Genomic DNA, 19135 nt, shown 5'->3' on the forward strand with positions numbered 1-19135 from the left:
TGGTGACAGTAACCTATCTATCTGCAGGGCTGGGGTGATATGCTGGGTCTGGTGACAGTAACCTATCTATCTGCAGGGCTGGGGTGATATGCTGGTTCTGGTGACAGTAACCTATCTATCTGCAGGGCTGGGGTGATATGATGATTCTGGTGACAGTAACCTATCTATCTGCAGGACTGGGGTGATATACTGGTTCTGGTGACAGTAACCTATCTATCTGCAGGGCAGGGGTGATATGCTGGTTCTGGTGACAGTAACCTATCTATCTGCAGGTCTGGGGTGATATGCTGGTTCTGGTGACAGTAACCTATCTATCTGCAGGGCTGGGGTGATATGCTGCGGTCTGGTGACAGTAACCTATCTATCTGCAGGGCTGGGGTGATATGCTGGTTCTGGTGACAGTAACCTATCTATCTGCAGGACTGGGGTGATATGCTGTTTCTGGTGACAGTAACCTATCTATCTGCAGGGCTGGGGTGATATGCTGGTTCTGGTGACAGTAACCTATCTATCTGCAGGGCTGGGGTGATATGCTGGTTCTGGTGACAGTAACCAATGTATCTGCAGGGCTGGGGTGATATGCTGGGTCTGGTGACAGTAACCTATCTATCTGCAGGGCTGGGGTGATATTCTGGGTCTGGTGACAGTAACCTATCTATCTGCAGGGCTGGGGTGATATGCTGGTTCTGGTGACAGTAACCTATCTATCTGCAGGGCTGTGGTGATATGCTGGGTCTGGTGACACTAACCTATCTATCTGTAGGGCTGGGGTGATATGCTGGTACTGGTGACAGTAACCTATCTATCTGCAGGGCTGGGGTGATATGCTGGTTCTGGTGACAGTAACCTATCTATCTGCAGGGCTGGGGTGATATGCTGGTTCTGGTGACAGTAACCTATCTATCTGCAGGGCTGGAGTGATATGCTGGTTCTGGTGGCAGTAACCTATCTATCTGCAGGGCTGGGGTGATATGCTGGTACTGGTGACAGTAACCTATCTATCTGCAGGGCTGGGGTGATATGCTGGTTCTGGTGACAGTAACCTATGTATCTGCAGGGCTGGGGTGATATGCTGGGTCTGGTGACAGTAACCTATCTATCTGCAGGGCTGGGGTGATATGCTGGGTCTGGTGACAGTAACCTATCTATCTGCGGGGCTGGGGTGATATGCTGGTTCTGGTGACAGTAACCTATCTATCTGCAGGGCTAGGGTGATATTCTGGTTCTGGTGACAGTAACCTATCTATCTGCAGGGCTGGGGTGATATGCTGCGGTCTGGTGACAGTAACCTATCTATCTGCAGGGCTGGGGTGATATGCTGGTTCTGGTGACAGTAACCTATCTATCTGCAGGACTGGGGTGATATGCTGGTTCTGGTGACAGTAACCTATCTATCTGCAGGGCTGGGGTGATATGCTGGTTCTGGTGACAGTAACCTATCTATCTGCAGGGCTGGGGTGATATGCTGGTTCTGGTGACAGTAACCAATGTATCTGCAGGGCTGGGGTGATATGCTGGGTCTGGTGACAGTAACCTATCTATCTGCAGGGCTGGGGTGATATTCTGGGTCTGGTGACAGTAACCTATCTATCTGCAGGGCTGGGGTGATATGCTGGTTCTGGTGACAGTAACCTATCTATCTGCAGGGCTGTGGTGATATGCTGGGTCTGGTGACACTAACCTATCTATCTGCAGGGCTGGGGTGATATGCTGGTACTGGTGACAGTAACCTATCTATCTGCAGGGCTGGGGTGATATGCTGGTTCTGGTGACAGTAACCTATCTATCTGCAGGGCTGGGGTGATATGCTGGTTCTGGTGACAGTAACCTATCTATCTGCAGGGCTGGAGTGATATGCTGGTTCTGGTGGCAGTAACCTATCTATCTGCAGGGCTGGGGTGATATGCTGGTTCTGGTGACAGTAACCTATCTATCTGCAGGGCTGGGGTGATATGCTGGTACTGGTGACAGTAACCTATCTATCTGCAGGGCTGGGGTGATATGCTGGTTCTGGTGACAGTAACCTATCTATCTGCAGGACTGGGGTGATATGCTGGTTCTGGTGACAGTAACCTATCTATCTGCAGGGCTGGGGTGATATGCTGGTACTGGTGACAGTAACCTATCTATCTGCAGGGCTGGGGTGATATGCTGGTTCTGGTGACAGTAACCTATGTATCTGCAGGGCTGGGGTGATATGCTGGGTCTGGTGACAGTAACCTATCTATCTGCAGGGCTGGGGTGATATGCTGGGTCTGGTGAAAGTAACCTATCTATCTGCGGGGCTGGGGTGATATGCTGGTTCTGGTGACAGTAACCTATCTATCTGCAGGGCTGGGGTGATATTCTGGTTCTGGTGACAGTAACCTATCTATCTGCAGGGCAGGGGTGATATGCTGGGTCTGGTGACAGTAACCTATCTATCTGCAGGGCTGGGGTGATATGCTGGTTCTGGAGACAGTAACCTATCTATCTGCAGGGCTGGGGTGATATGCTGGTTCTGGTGACAGTAACCTATCTATCTGCAGGGATGGGGTGATATGCTGGTTCTGGTGACAGTAACCTATCTATCTGTAGGGCTGGGGTGATATGCTGGTTCTGGTGACAGTAACCTATCTATCTGCAGGGCTGGGGTGATATGCTGGGGTCTGGTGACAGTAACCTATCTATCTGCAGGGCTGGGGTGATATGCTGGATCTGGTGACAGTAACCTATCTATCTGCAGGGCTGGGGTGATATGCTGGGTCTGGTGACAGTAACCTATCTATCTGCAGGGCTGTGGTGATATGCTGGTTTTGGTGACAGTAACCTATCTATCTGCAGGGCTGGGGTGATATGATGATTCTGGTGACAGTAACCTATCTATCTGCAGGACTGGGGTGATATACTGGTTCTGGTGACAGTAACCTATCTATCTGCAGGGCTGGGGTGATATGCTGGATCTGGTGACAGTAACCTATCTATCTGCAGGTCTGGGGTGATATGCTGGTTCTGGTGACAGTAACCTATCTATCTGCAGGGCTGGGGTGATATGCTGCGGTCTGGTGACAGTAACCTATCTATCTGCAGGGCTGGGGTGATATGCTGGTTCTGGTGACAGTAACCTATCTATCTGCAGGACTGGGGTGATATGCTGGTTCTGGTGACAGTAACCTATCTATCTGCAGGGCTGGGGTGATATGCTGGTTCTGGTGACAGTAACCTATCTATCTGCAGGGCTGGGGTGATATGCTGGTTCTGGTGACAGTAACCAATGTATCTGCAGGGCTGGGGTGATATGCTGGGTCTGGTGACAGTAACCTATCTATCTGCAGGGCTGGGGTGATATTCTGGGTCTGGTGACAGTAACCTATCTATCTGCAGGGCTGGGGTGATATGCTGGTTCTGGTGACAGTAACCTATCTATCTGCAGGGCTGTGGTGATATGCTGGGTCTGGTGACACTAACCTATCTATCTGTAGGGCTGGGGTGATATGCTGGTACTGGTGACAGTAACCTATCTATCTGCAGGGCTGGGGTGATATGCTGGTTCTGGTGACAGTAACCTATCTATCTGCAGGGCTGGGGTGATATGCTGGTTCTGGTGACAGTAACCTATCTATCTGCAGGGCTGGAGTGATATGCTGGTTCTGGTGGCAGTAACCTATCTATCTGCAAGGCTGGGGTGATATGCTGGTACTGGTGACAGTAACCTATCTATCTGCAGGGCTGGGGTGATATGCTGGTTCTGGTGACAGTAACCTATGTATCTGCAGGGCTGGGGTGATATGCTGGGTCTGGTGACAGTAACCTATCTATCTGCAGGGCTGGGGTGATATGCTGGGTCTGGTGACAGTAACCTATCTATCTGCGGGGCTGGGGTGATATGCTGGTTCTGGTGACAGTAACCTATCTATCTGCAGGGCTAGGGTGATATTCTGGTTCTGGTGACAGTAACCTATCTATCTGCAGGGCTGGGGTGATATGCTGCGGTCTGGTGACAGTAACCTATCTATCTGCAGGGCTGGGGTGATATGCTGGTTCTGGTGACAGTAACCTATCTATCTGCAGGACTGGGGTGATATGCTGGTTCTGGTGACAGTAACCTATCTATCTGCAGGGCTGGGGTGATATGCTGGTTCTGGTGACAGTAACCTATCTATCTGCAGGGCTGGGGTGATATGCTGATTCTGGTGACAGTAACCAATGTATCTGCAGGGCTGGGGTGATATGCTGGGTCTGGTGACAGTAACCTATCTATCTGCAGGGCTGGGGTGATATTCTGGGTCTGGTGACAGTAACCTATCTATCTGCAGGGCTGGGGTGATATGCTGGTTCTGGTGACAGTAACCTATCTATCTGCAGGGCTGTGGTGATATGCTGGGTCTGGTGACACTAACCTATCTATCTGCAGGGCTGGGGTGATATGCTGGTACTGGTGACAGTAACCTATCTATCTGCAGGGCTGGGGTGATATGCTGGTTCTGGTGACAGTAACCTATCTATCTGCAGGGCTGGGGTGATATGCTGGTTCTGGTGACAGTAACCTATCTATCTGCAGGGCTGGAGTGATATGCTGGTTCTGGTGGCAGTAACCTATCTATCTGCAGGGCTGGGGTGATATGCCGGTTCTGGTGACAGTAACCTATCTATCTGCAGGGCTGGGGTGATATGCTGGTACTGGTGACAGTAACCTATCTATCTGCAGGGCTGGGGTGATATGCTGGTTCTGGTGACAGTAACCTATCTATCTGCAGGACTGGGGTGATATGCTGGTTCTGGTGACAGTAACCTATCTATCTGCAGGGCTGGGGTGATATGCTGGTACTGGTGACAGTAACCTATCTATCTGCAGGGCTGGGGTGATATGCTGGTTCTGGTGACAGTAACCTATGTATCTGCAGGGCTGGGGTGATATGCTGGGTCTGGTGACAGTAACCTATCTATCTGCAGGGCTGGGGTGATATGCTGGGTCTGGTGAAAGTAACCTATCTATCTGCGGGGCTGGGGTGATATGCTGGTTCTGGTGACAGTAACCTATCTATCTGCAGGGCTGGAGTGATATTCTGGTTCTGGTGACAGTAACCTATCTATCTGCAGGGCAGGGGTGATATGCTGGGTCTGGTGACAGTAACCTATCTATCTGCAGGGCTGGGGTGATATGCTGGTTCTGGAGACAGTAACCTATCTATCTGCAGGGCTGGGGTGATATGCTGGTTCTGGTGACAGTAACCTATCTATCTGCAGGGATGGGGTGATATGCTGGTTCTGGTGACAGTAACCTATCTATCTGTAGGGCTGGGGTGATATGCTGGTTCTGGTGACAGTAACCTATCTATCTGCAGGGCTGGGGTGATATTCTGGTTCTGGTGACAGTAACCTATCTATCTGCAGGGCTGGGGTGATATGCTGGTTCTGGTGACAGTAACCTATCTATCTGCAGGGCTGGGGTGATATGCTGGGTCTGGTGACAGTAACCTATCTATCTGCAGGGCTGGGGTGATATGCTGGTTCTGGTGACAGTAACCTATCTATCTGCAGGGCTGGGGTGATATGCTGGTACTGGTGACAGTAACCTATCTATCTGCAGGGCTGGGGTGATATGCTGGGTCTGGTGACAGTAACCTATCTATCTGCAGGGCTGGAGTGATATGCTGGTTCTGGTGACAGTAACCTATCTATCTGCAGGGCTGGGGTGATATGCTGGTTCTGGTGACAGTAACCTATCTATCTGCAGGGCTGGGGTGATATGCTGGTTCTGGTGACAGTAACCTATCTATCTGCAGGGCTGGGGTGATATGCTGGTTCTGGTGACAGTAACCTATCTATCTGCAGGGCTGGGGTGATATGCTGGTTCTGGTGACAGTAACCTATCTATCTGCAGGGCTGGAGTGATATGCTGGTTCTGGTGGCAGTAACCTATCTATCTGCAGGGCTGGGGTGATATGCTGGTTCTGGTGACAGTAACCTATCTATCTGCAGGGCTGGGGTGATATGCTGGTACTGGTGACAGTAACCTATCTATCTGCAGGGCTGGGGTGATATGCTGGTTCTGGTGACAGTAACCTATCTATCTGCAGGACTGGGGTGATATGCTGGTTCTGGTGACAGTAACCTATCTATCTGCAGGGCTGGGGTGATATGCTGGTACTGGTGACAGTAACCTATCTATCTGCAGGGCTGGGGTGATATGCTGGTTCTGGTGACAGTAACCTATGTATCTGCAGGGCTGGGGTGATATGCTGGGTCTGGTGACAGTAACCTATCTATCTGCAGGGCTGGGGTGATATGCTGGGTCTGGTGAAAGTAACCTATCTATCTGCGGGGCTGGGGTGATATGCTGGTTCTGGTGACAGTAACCTATCTATCTGCAGGGCTGGAGTGATATTCTGGTTCTGGTGACAGTAACCTATCTATCTGCAGGGCAGGGGTGATATGCTGGGTCTGGTGACAGTAACCTATCTATCTGCAGGGCTGGGGTGATATGCTGGTTCTGGAGACAGTAACCTATCTATCTGCAGGGCTGGGGTGATATGCTGGTTCTGGTGACAGTAACCTATCTATCTGCAGGGATGGGGTGATATGCTGGTTCTGGTGACAGTAACCTATCTATCTGTAGGGCTGGGGTGATATGCTGGTTCTGGTGACAGTAACCTATCTATCTGCAGGGCTGGGGTGATATTCTGGTTCTGGTGACAGTAACCTATCTATCTGCAGGGCTGGGGTGATATGCTGGTTCTGGTGACAGTAACCTATCTATCTGCAGGGCTGGGGTGATATGCTGGGTCTGGTGACAGTAACCTATCTATCTGCAGGGCTGGGGTGATATGCTGGTTCTGGTGACAGTAACCTATCTATCTGCAGGGCTGGGGTGATATGCTGGTACTGGTGACAGTAACCTATCTATCTGCAGGGCTGGGGTGATATGCTGGGTCTGGTGACAGTAACCTATCTATCTGCAGGGCTGGAGTGATATGCTGGTTCTGGTGACAGTAACCTATCTATCTGCAGGGCTGGGGTGATATGCTGGTACTGGTGACAGTAACCTATCTATCTGCAGGGCTGGAGTGATATGCTGGTTCTGGTGACAGTAACCTATCTACCTATTACAGATCTCTCCTAATTCTATATATCATTCTATTCCTTTTCACCGACAGAAAAGCCTGTAGATCCCAGAAATATCCTGGCTCAGGCCGTCTCCAATGTCATTTGCTCTGTTGTATTTGGGAACCGATTTGATTATGAAGACTTGAAATTTCTGAAGCTCCTCAACCAATTTAATGAGATTTTTCTTCTGATGAGCTCCACCTGGGGCCAGGTACTGTCCATTGTCCTAGTAATGTTGTCCATTTTGATACATTAGATATAATGACATTGCAGTAGGATTTATTGTCCCCATTATATTGTATTCGGGAGGGGGTTGGGGTGTGTAGGATTCACTTTTGGTTTTGGCTTAAGTAAGTAATGATCAAATACTATTCAAACTCCAGTAATTCAAAGTGTGAATGTGGTCTAAGTTGTCTAATCCCTTGTTTCTTCTGGAGATAAGCAGGTGGAGAGGTTATCAGGCAGCCACTTATCTCCCTGGTGTATTGATCTGAGCTGAACATAGGAGTCAATGGGGAAGTTAAGACTGAGTTCCGCTGGTCATGAGCCGATAACCTCTGTAACTTGCCAGATCTATTATCAGGGATGCTCTTTGGAGTCCTGTATACAATATAACTGTAGACGTATTCCTTCAATGAGCACAGCTCTCAATTATACATACATGTTTCCCTTAGCTGCAGGAATTGATCCCTCACATTATGGACTATGTGCCTGGACCTCACCAGAAGATCAATCCCATCATTGAGAGGCTGCTGGAATTCGTGGCTGAAAGAGTCAAGATGAACGAGGCCACGATAGACCCAACCTCTCCTAGAGATTACATCGATTGTTTCATCGCCAAAATGCAGCAGGTACCTACTATCTCCAGCTCTATCCTATATGACCTCCATATTAGAAGAGGGGCCCTTACAAGATGAAAAGAGCTGGACTTGGTGAAGTGCGGAAAAGTCCTCTTTAGACTTAGGGTTAGTTCACATCTGCGTTTGGTAACCCATTCGGGGAGTTTCCATGTGGATCCCCCGAACATTGGCAAGCGGTGTGCAGTGAAAGCGCACGGACCCCATAGATTATAATGGGGTCTGTGTGCTCTCTGTACGGCGTCCACATGGAAAATTAGATTGTGATCTACTTGGCTATGGAGGAGAGGTCCATAAATGGTGGAACCTAATAACGCCCTGAAATTATGGCAAGGACTGTAAGAAAAATAGACATCTATTCCATATGTCCTATCAGAGCATATACAGTAGATGTCATAGGGGAAGATCCGACTCCTGGAACCCTGAGACGACCTGAGTCCATGTATGAATGGAGATGTAGTGAGCAGAGTGAGCGAGTATTGTGGTCACACTGCAGCCATGACGTTGATCATGGACATTAGGGGTTTGGTAAAACACCTCCTATTCTCAGAATGATGGGGGACCTCAGATCCCTCCAATAAGCAATTTATTTGCTATCCTATGGACAGATGATAAATATTGTTTGTGGTATAATCCCTTTAAGCTTGGACTCAATGCTGTGGTAATGGAACATCCTCCATCTTTTGTGAGCAATGGCTGCATGAATTGTGTGGTCAGTGGTCACCACGTGTGGTCCAGGCTGCAGGTGCCATAGCAGGGAAATACAGCTAGGAAGAAAATCAAAACCCCAGCTATGACCCAGCCATTCATCGTAGATTTTTCCCAAAATATCAGATTTCTTCCTTTAGATAATTTACTAAGTATAGCGAGGGGACAATGGACACATTCTATAGAGGGATTATACCGAGAAGAAGGAAACAGGTGATGGACTAAACACTGCACAAACCACATAAAACATCCAGAGCTACGAGAACACCATAGAAGACTGGAAAAAATCTTATTAGCAGCCTCGCAGGCAGAGGATCGGAGCAATGAACTTAGCTGGAAGGAAAAGATCTGCCGGTAAGACGTCTCACCCATTCTAAACATGACGGAAGATTCTGCCAAATGAGAACGGACATAGACGGAGAGCGCTCCATTTATATCAGTCACTCTATTGGTGTATAAGTCCAGGGCTCTGATCCTACAACAGTCCTGATATAACGCCTTTAAGTGCTGTGAATTGCAGAGTCGTCAATTTTGCTACAATTTAACGACACAAATTTACTACAAATCTTTCTTATGTTATTGCAGGACAATGAAAAGTCCACGTCTGAATTCAACATCAGAAATTTACTGCTGACCGTCCTCAACTTGTTCTTTGCTGGGACAGAGACAGTCAGCACCACGCTGCGGCATGGATTCCTCATCCTTATCAAACATCCCGAGATACAAGGTAAATAGAGGCAATGTGCATGCACTGGTATTCTATCCTAACATAACCTCAGCTCACCGTACTAGAAGAGCGGACCAGTACATGTGGCCAATAATTAATTCTTCTCAGATAAGGGAACGCTGACTCAGTATGACCAAGCGAATTCATAACCATAATATTGTATATGCATTTTATAGTATACAGTACAGACCAAAGGTTTGGCCACACCTTCTCATTCAAAGAGTTTTCTGTATTTTCATGACTATGACAATTGTAGATTCACACTGAAGGCATCAAAACTATGAAGTAACACATGTGGAATTATAGACTTAACAAAAAAGTGTGACACAACTGAAGATCTGTCCTATATTCTCAGTTCCTTTTGCTTTGATTCCTTCTGTGCACACTCTTGGCATTCTCTTGATGAGCTCCATGAGGTAGTCACCGGAAATGGTTTTCACTTCCCTGGTGTGCCGTGTCAGGTTTAATAAGTGGGATTTCTTGCCTTATAAATGGGGTTGGGACCATCAGTTGTGTTGTGCAGAAGTCAGGTGGATACACAGCTGATAGTCCGACTGAATAGACTGTTAGAATTTGTATTATGACAAGAAAAAAGCAGCTCAGTAAAGAAAAACGAGTGGCCATCATTACTGTAAGAAGTGAAGGTCAGTCAGTCCGAAAAATTGGGAAAACTTTGAAAGTGTCCCCAAGTGCAGTTGCAAAAACCATCAAGCAGTACAAAGAAACTGGCTGACATGACGACTGCCCCAGGACAGGAAGACCAAGAGTCACCTCTGCTGCGGAGGATAAGGACCGCCCCAGGAAAGGAAGACCAAGAGTCACCTCTGCTGCGTAGGATAAGGACCGCTCCAGGAAAGGAAGACCAAGAGTCACCTCTGCTGCGGAGGATAAGTTAATCCAAGTCACCAGCCTCAGAAATCGCAGGGTAACAGCTGGTGACACTGTTGGGGATTTATTCAAATTGAAGGCATACTGAACCAGCATGGCTACCACAGCATCTTGCAGCGGCATGCTATTCCATCCAGTTTGTGTTTAGTTGGACCATCATTTATTTTTCAACAGGACAATGACCCCAAACACCTCCAGGCTATGCAAGGGCTATGTGACCAAGAAGGAGAGTGATGGGGTGCTACGCCAGATGACCCGGCCTCCACAGTCACCAGACCTGAACCCAATTGAGATGCTTTGGGGTGAGCTGGACCGCAGAGTGAAGGCAAAATGGCTAACAAGTGCTAAGCATCTCTGAGAACTCCTTCAAGACTGTTGGAAGACCATTTCCGGTGACTACCTCATGAAGCTCATCAAGAGAATGCCAAGAGTGTGCAAAGCAGTAATCAAAGCAAAAGGTGTCTACTTTGAAGAACAATATAAGACAGATCTTCAGTTGTCTCACACTTTTTTGTTAAGTATATAATTCCACATGTGTTACTTCATAGTTTTGATGCCTTCAGTGTGAATCTACAATTGTCATAGCCATGAAAATACAGAAAACTCTTTGAATGAGAAGTTGTGTCCAAACTTTTGTTCTGTACTGTATATTGTCTATAGAATCAGCAAATGCATGAAATGAGATGACGATGACCATGATGGTGACGATGATGATGACAATGACCATGATGCTTACTCTAGAGAAGTTACATAAGGAGATCGATACAGTGATTGGACACAACCGAAGTCCGAACATTGAGGATCGGAGTAAGATGCCCTATATGGACGCCGTCATCCATGAGATACAGAGGTTCAGTGATGTCATCCCATTGAACGTCCCTCATACTGTCATCAGAGACACCACATTCAGAGGATTCACCATTCCAAAGGCAAGTGAGGAGGAAAAAAGCAAACACTAAAGGGTATCTGAGTTTTCATGAAAAGTTGAAATATCTACAGGGTCTTGGTGGGCAGTCTGTTCTCTGACTGTACGATGCTTCATACATGGCATCCTTTATCTTCTTTCGGTTGTTAATAGCCCTGTTACAGCTGGATCACGTTTTTATTTCTCCCTGAGGCAGGAAGTATGTACAATACTCAGCAACCTGCCCTCTCCTCCATATCCATTATTACTACTACTGGTTTCTATACATGTACTTTTGTCAGAAGTAACTGTAAAATAGCAAATAAATAAATGAGCAAAGCCCAAGTAACCATAATGTATGAGATCTGGGGATCCTGAACTGTAATTCCAGGTTATGATGTAGCTAAAAAAAAGATTCCTGACCCAGAGTAAGAGAAATCTGCTCATGATCAGGTAAATTCCTTGCTACCTATGACTAACATCCTATCAGCAAGAATACAAGCAGCTAGTCAGAAGTAGATAGACTCCTTACATCCACTGTGAGAAGCTGCAGACTCCGCTCTGTGCAGTGTACAGGCAAGGAATACTATTAGTAGACATGTGAAGAGAGATCGGCCCCTTCTGCTCCACTTCTTGTTTTCTCCATCTTGAGCATGTTGGTTTCTCGAGAACTTCCCTCATAGCAGGGAGCGAACAGACAATTAGCATTAAGGACGACACCTAGTGGCAGGGATTTTAGAGAGGCTTTTCAGGCAGAAAACAGCAATAATTTTATATATATGCAAATTAGCCTGCAAGTGCTTTGGGGGCGGATCCAAATTTATCATATTAGCTTACAGAAAGCTGCAAATTCTCCAGCTCTCTAGAGCGTCCTAGAAATGAATGATTAAACTTGCAACTGGGTTTTACCTTCTCCCTTGTTAAAGTGGTGTCTGGGATTGTCAGCATTGATTGGACAGTGTCAGCCTATGTAGAGACATTCCTCCAATTAGCGCTTATCTGTAGGGTGCACTGGCCCTTTAAGACTGTCCCCCGCCAATTATCTGCACCTGTGGCTTATTTAAAGTATCTTTCTCCGCTTTGAGATTCTTGAGCAAAATATTCAAGGTCCCATGTGCCCAGGGCCACCTGGACTGGAAAATGTTCTTTGCATCTAGTCAGGAGACTCCTTGTAACATAGTGATCCATGATGCTGGGAGTCCCTGCCCATCCCTTTGTTGTCCAATACTGTACATAGTGTAGACAGCGGAGCTGTGAGGAGGCCGGGACTCCCAGAATAATACATTACTATGATACATGGAGACCAGGCTCCTGACTAGGTTCAGACCAGCAAACCCAAGCGGTGTATGGACCAGATTGCTCCATGTACATGGGGCCTCAGCTTGTTAGATCCAGAGAAGGTGCTTTGTTTTGCTGCTGTAGCTTTGGTTTACCTGTGAGCTGAGCCTTGGCCGGTTCTCTGTCCCTTTTCTGGTGATCTCTGATCCTGTTGATACCTATGTTTGATCTTTGGTTGTTTATGCACCAATGCACTTGAATACCCCCACCCTGATCACCTGCTTTGCTGGTGGTTGGAGAGACCTTTGACCTGTTTCTGGAATACTCTCGCATCTGACCACTGGTTCCATGCACCAGTGTCTCTTGGCCCTAGGTCAGCTGTCACCAACGTTGGGTCACTCCATAGACCTTGTAATCTCTTCGCAGTGAGGTCCAGATCCCTGTATAGGGCTTGATGGGAGAATACTGGGGAGACTACGTAGACAACGTCCTTCGGTGTGTCCCAAAGTCAAACCAGTTTGGTGACACAGTAGGTCCACGTCCGGCTGGCTGCTACATACTGTGTAATGGCACCATATTCACGAACCTTCATTAACTCTTCCTAGGCCGTAATAAAGAGCAGCCGGTCCACCATTGATTTTCTTTCTGCTTTAATATTCGCGCCGATCACCGTGCGGCGTAAATAACATCGCACACTTATACTTTCTGATGAGACGAATACGATTTTTTTGACGCTTTACTATTTTTGGACAATGAAACCAATTCTTCTTCTTCTTCTTCTGGTTTTTATTAACTATATTGTTAGCAGGTAACCTTTATTGATGCTGTTTCGGGGAACATAATTTTTCATCAACTTTTATAATTTTTTGGGGGACAAAACCAGAAATGGAGGCATTTTTTGAAGATTATTTTTGTGACATTCACCGTGTGGGGTAAATAACGTGACAGGTTCAGTGAAGTTCGTCTGTCGTAAGAACTGTAAAGCTTTAGAGATAAACTAATATAAGGCAATGGATTTAGAGATTGACCCAAGAACCTGCTGATCTGGTTTTCAGGGTTGGCAAATCCTTAAGTCTGTATAAAGTTCTATCGAAAGTAAATACAATCAGTAAATAGGGTTGTTTGTCTCTATTAAAGGGATTCGGTCTCCGGAAACTCCATATCAAGTCCGTCTCAGTGCAATATCCATGATAAAGCAGTTTTTAGAGATATGCAAATGAAGCTTAAGTGCAATGGGGGTGGGCTTGATCTGTATGTGTTAGTGAGTGGTAGATGAAGATAAGCCTGATGGTCATAGTAACAAACCCCTGGCCTCGGGTGTCATGTCTCTTTCTGGCATGTATAGTAATTCCCATTGACTTAAATGGGGAACCACTACAGGGCTGATAACTGCCACTCCTAAAAGTATAGAGAGGAAGGGCGGCACACACTGGGAAACAGCTGATATGAGGGTCCCGAAAGTCAGATTCCCCCCTCGCCTATCATTGAGAGCCTATACTATATACTGATCACCTATATACAGGACACCTAGACTCATTCCACCCAGTTGATGTAGCTACCAGACATTGTATACAGCCAGAAGTAGCCCTGCTCCTATTGAAGTGACTGTACATCTTGTGACATGTCAGGATCTGTTGAGTCAGGAGACAAGGTAAGGAAAGACCCCTCCATATGTCTTAGGGCAACAAAAAGGATGTCGGGTTTAGGATGCTAACTCTGAAATCCTACTCAGCGCTAATGTATCAGCCAGAGCAGGGAGTGGCCATAAGTAGGATCTCACTGACATGTCCGGACCTAACATGGACAAGTCAGTGATTTAGAGGCGTCATTATCCCTATAGTGGCACATTGGCTACGAGGTTCCCCTTACAGGTCCCAAGTGATTGTGCTGAGTGTCGGACGCCAGTCTAAAAAAAATGGAATTGTCCAAAGAGGAGACCCCATTACAATTTGTGGAACAATTCTGGATAACGTCATTGTTTTAATTGGTTGGTATTGTCTTCTATTTTTGGATACAGGGAACAGACGTCTATCCTCTGTTGTGCACCGTTCTGCGAGACCCCAGCCAGTTCACCACCCCGGAACAATTCAACCCTGGACACTTTCTTGACGCGTCTGGAAGCTTCAAAAAAAGTGATGCATTTATGCCGTTCTCTACAGGTAATGAAAGGAGTCCAACCCTACCCCATGGCTTCTCAATTTCTTTCTACTGGGTTCTCACCATTGCTCATATTCCATGACAAAATTTGTCAAATTAACCTTACATTGTCTTGTAAAGGTTTGGTGTTTTTGAATTGGCCAAAGATGACCATGGAGTCAAGGTAGAAAAAATGCTCAATCAAGTTTTCAATTGGTGGGGTTCCTGATCCTGAACAACATATATAAATAAAGAATTACATGTCTCTCATTGCCCCCAGATACTTAAAGCTGCTCCATAATGCTGTGGATGATCTTAGCAGAATACAAACAATACCTAATAATACAGAATAAAGGTGCTTGTTCTCTGCATCCCTGGGGCTCTGAAACATAAGAAAGGTAAGGTTTATATTCTGCTAACAGCATCCACAGCACTATGGAGCAGCTTAAAATAGCCAGGGAAGTGATAGACTCCCTTTAAAGAGAATTGGACTCCTTAAAGAAAAAGCTTTATTATTGGCTTTATATAAAAGGGAATTTCTTGGCAAAAACATTAAAATTGCTAAAGGCAATGAATATTTAAAATAGAAATTGTGTGTTACGCACCCCTCTTCCCTACAATGTGGTAAATGGTTACGTCCATGCTGAAAGACTGGAATCTCTGCAGAAATGACATAACTGAGGTCATTGATTGGCTGCAATGGTCACATGGATGGTCCTTCACGGGGGAGCCAAAAATACAGAGAGGAGGAGAAGAACTGAGCCCTTCTGTTGGAATAGCCGAGAAGAAGAGGCGAGAATCCTCCATTTTGGAAGGCGTCTTGGTGCTGATCACATCTGCCGCTGACCTGATGATCCCGAAAGGGGCTTTGAAAAGTCATTCCAGACCCCGAGTCAGACATTTGGGATATGTTCATCAGATCCGGTTGTGTATCAGTAGGAGCGCCGATAGATGTCATGTCTCATAAGTCACCGATATTCTGTGTATTTCAGGGAAGCGGATTTGCCTGGGAGAAGGTCTTGCCCGCATGGAACTGTTTCTTTTCCTTACAACAATTCTCCAGAATTTCACATTAACATCAGAGACGCAGTTTGCAGAAAGTGACATTGCCCCCCGGATGACGGGATTTGCAAATGTCCCCATAGAATACAAGATGTCATTTATCCCTCGTGTGATATAAGTGAAATGGAAACCACCACTGAAATCTTTCTAATTCCAGACTTTGTTACATTCATAGAATTTTGCTGTTGTAAGCAATTTGTGATTTTTTTCAATTAAACTTTCTTTAAAAAACATACAATACAAGGTGTTGTCTCTGCAAAGATTCATTGCGATTTTCAGCAGTTTGTTATAGTTTTGCTACAATATTCTTGCTGAAAGATCCCGAAAGTCGACGCACAACAGTGTGAACAAAGCCACATACACATGATCTAGCCCCCTCTTTTACTCTGTGCACTAAAAGATCTGATCTCCAAATTGTATAATACATGATCTGATCTCATACAATCAGGGCCGATTTAACACAGGTGCAAAGGTTACATAAATGGTACCCCCCCCCCCCGTCAATCCCCCCTTAGAAATACTTAACCTGCACAACTTATAAAGTCCCATCAGTGGCTCCCGCACGGTATAATGCCCCTTAGTAGCAATCATATAGTATAATGCCTCATCAGTGGCCCCATACAATATAATGCTCCTCAGTGGTCCATCATAGTATCAAATGCCCCTGCAGAGGTATGAGACATTGATAGGTCCCTGCAGTGGTCCCTCTGCTTCGAGGAGCTTCACAGGTGCGATGTATGAGACATCACCGGGGGCAGAGACAGCAGAGTAACCGAATGGTGATGCAGGCAGCGGATGTCTTACCATTGTGCTCCACTTATCTGGGCTCGGAGGATGAGTTGGAGCTGTGGAGTATCGTGGCGGCGAGGAACATCAGATTTCGGCCCGGTCTCGGACCTGAGACATTGTGTATGATAAAGTTTCTACCCTAAAGATTGAGCCTACAGGATCTACTATTCTCAAGGAGAGGTTATTCTCTGACCAAACCTCAATAGTATTTTTCTTCCCGTACATGATGTGCATTTAATATTGAATTTTATACTTAAAAAGTGATACTGTATCTATTTTATAACTCTTGTTTAATTTTTATATTCACAGAGACAGATGGGGGCTTATTTTTTGCTGAAGAAACTGAACTCTGTAATGGCTCCATATTCCATATGAATAAAGCAGAATGTTCATCATTTTCTTGCTGGTTTCATTTTTATGGTGCTCCCTGCAGGGTACAAGTAACATGTTCCTTACACTCCGTCAGTACAGCGATAAAAGATTTTTATAGTTCTCTGTTATGTTTTAATAATTTTACAACCTAAAGCTTTGAAAAATGCAAAAGTCTTTCTGATACATCTTAGTCATTTAGGTCTCCGCACCTCCCTCCATGTTCAGTTATGATTTCTTGCTTTAGATTCTTGTTGCAACTAGTCTTAAAATTCCCTCCTGGACCTGAGGAGTGATCTGAATTTGCAAAAATGTTTAAGTCCCTGGGCTCCATTTATGCTGAGCCAGACCACATGGCACTTGCGGAATCTCAACTCCTCACCATGTGACATGGGAAACGCTCTGCCTAGGACTATTGCTTAGAATGCCGCAAGTGCAGAGTAACTACATGTTGGTCGGCTCTAAAGGCTCACTTTAAACAAGGTTTGTGTGATCGTGTTAAGGAGCTCTGGGTTGGACACCAACATCCCTTTACTCTTGAGCAGGCCATGACTTCAGCTGTCCGTATTGACCATAAAATACAGGAGCATTTTAAAGAGAGAATAGGGCCCATCTCTTCCCCTCTCTCTTTGGAAAAACCTATTTTTCCTCCCATCACTCCTGTTGAGGAACCCATGCAACTGGGAGCTATGGACGCCAAGACTCGACCAGAGTATTGTCTCCGGAATAACCTGTGCCCGTACTGTGTACTTCAGGTCATATCATCCAAGACCGCTAGATCAGAGCCCACACACCAGTGGGAGGGCTTCAGTGCCTGTGTGGTAGTCAGAAGAACCGCTCAGGCAAGCAGGTATTTGCCAAAAATAAGATGATGTTATCTGTGTTTCTGTCCTAAGGAGCCAAGGCCTAGTTGACTCTGGGGCTACTGCAAAATTTGTTAAATTTCCGTATGTCTCAGCTTTAGGTATTCAACTTTTGACACTTGATACTCCTTTGCTAGATACTGGGGCGGATTTTGCCTAACTGGTCAGGGGTAACGTCCAATTCAAGACCTCCTTAATCACTTTGCAAGTGAACTCTGCACATTTTGAGGTTATAAGCTTTTTTGTTATGGAGCATCTTTCTTCCGATATTATTTTAGGGCTCCCCTGGTTAGACCTCCATAACCTTAGATTTGATTGGTCTAATGGAGTTGGTAAAATGGGGAGATCAGTGCTCATCCCACTTTATTGCTTTGCACACCTTAGACAGTGAGGAGACGGTCTCGGCTACTAAATTCTAGGGAATGCCTCTCTAAGCTTAAAGTCCGAAAATATCGGAAATACCAGGCGAATGAAAAAAAAAACACGTTTCTCTGGCCCACCAGCGCCTGTTGTTGTTCAGGGGGATCTAGAATTCAAGGTAGAAAAAATACTGAATCCTTCGGATCTCTGTGCCATCCTCTGCTCGCATGCTGTGGAGCAGGAGGTGTGTTCAATTATGATTCCTTGCTTTAGGTTCTAAACACTGACCTATTTAGGTCTAAACACTGACCTATTCCTCATCTCTGTAATTGTTTTTCCATCACACCCATCTCCTTCATCTTGGTTTCCCTCTGCTCCTCTAATAGCTAATCTTAGCCTTTCCTTTGCGATTGACAGCCTATCTACCATTCAAGTCTGGGGCGGGTTCTGGACTTCCTATAAGCAGGTCATCAGCCCACACATGTTCGACGGCTATTTTGAATTTGTCCTGCTAAGCGGTTTTCTTGCTATTGTATTGTATTACTGACTTCTCACCTTTGGTTTCCCTTGTGACTACTCTTCGGATTATGATTTGGTTCTGCTTTGTCTCTCTGTCTTTGGCCCTTGGCTTGCTGACTCTACTACTATGTTGCTTGTCTTGTCCTGTGTAACATTTATTCAGAGAAGGGACTGTCGCCCAGTTCTCCCTGTCATTAGGACACTTATGGCAACTAGGTCGGGACAGGGGCTGGGTCAAGTTTACGACTCACTGTCTCTGTCTTTCTCTTACTCGCTGGTTTCAGCAGCAACCACTGGGGAATTGCTCAACTAACTTTTTAAAATTCTTCTTTGTATGTATCTGTGATACGTGTTTGTTTATGCGTCACAAGATGTCGTTTTTAATTGTACCATATTGATTAACATCTGAAGTTTTGATCATTTCTCATTCATTTTTGGGGAGGAAAGTAAAACTGAATTGGCCGGAATGTTATAAAATACAAGAACTTCTACTTCTGCGTACAAAATATGATAAATCTGTTTCAACAGTCTTAAGATCTATTTGTACAATTCCAACATAAGTTCTATTCAATGTACTGTCCACAGTGCA

General features: G+C 45.9%; 1 protein-coding gene across 1 annotated transcript in view; it reads left to right on the forward strand.

Moving 5' to 3' along the window:
• The window catches only part of LOC142185392 (cytochrome P450 2G1-like), a 29327-nt gene extending 13530 nt beyond the window's left edge, over nt 1-15797 (forward strand). Inside the window, exons 4-9 of the mRNA XM_075260812.1 lie at nt 7137-7297; nt 7761-7937; nt 9237-9378; nt 11008-11195; nt 14466-14607; nt 15577-15797. Coding sequence (XP_075116913.1) covers nt 7137-7297; nt 7761-7937; nt 9237-9378; nt 11008-11195; nt 14466-14607; nt 15577-15764 — 998 coding nt within the window. The 3' untranslated portion in view covers nt 15765-15797. The remainder of the gene's footprint in view (nt 1-7136; nt 7298-7760; nt 7938-9236; nt 9379-11007; nt 11196-14465; nt 14608-15576) is intronic.
• The last annotated feature ends 3338 nt before the right edge of the window (nt 15798-19135 follow it).

Source organism: Leptodactylus fuscus, chromosome 11 (genome assembly GCF_031893055.1).
Source record: "Leptodactylus fuscus isolate aLepFus1 chromosome 11, aLepFus1.hap2, whole genome shotgun sequence".
NCBI lineage: Eukaryota > Metazoa > Chordata > Amphibia > Anura > Leptodactylidae > Leptodactylus > Leptodactylus fuscus.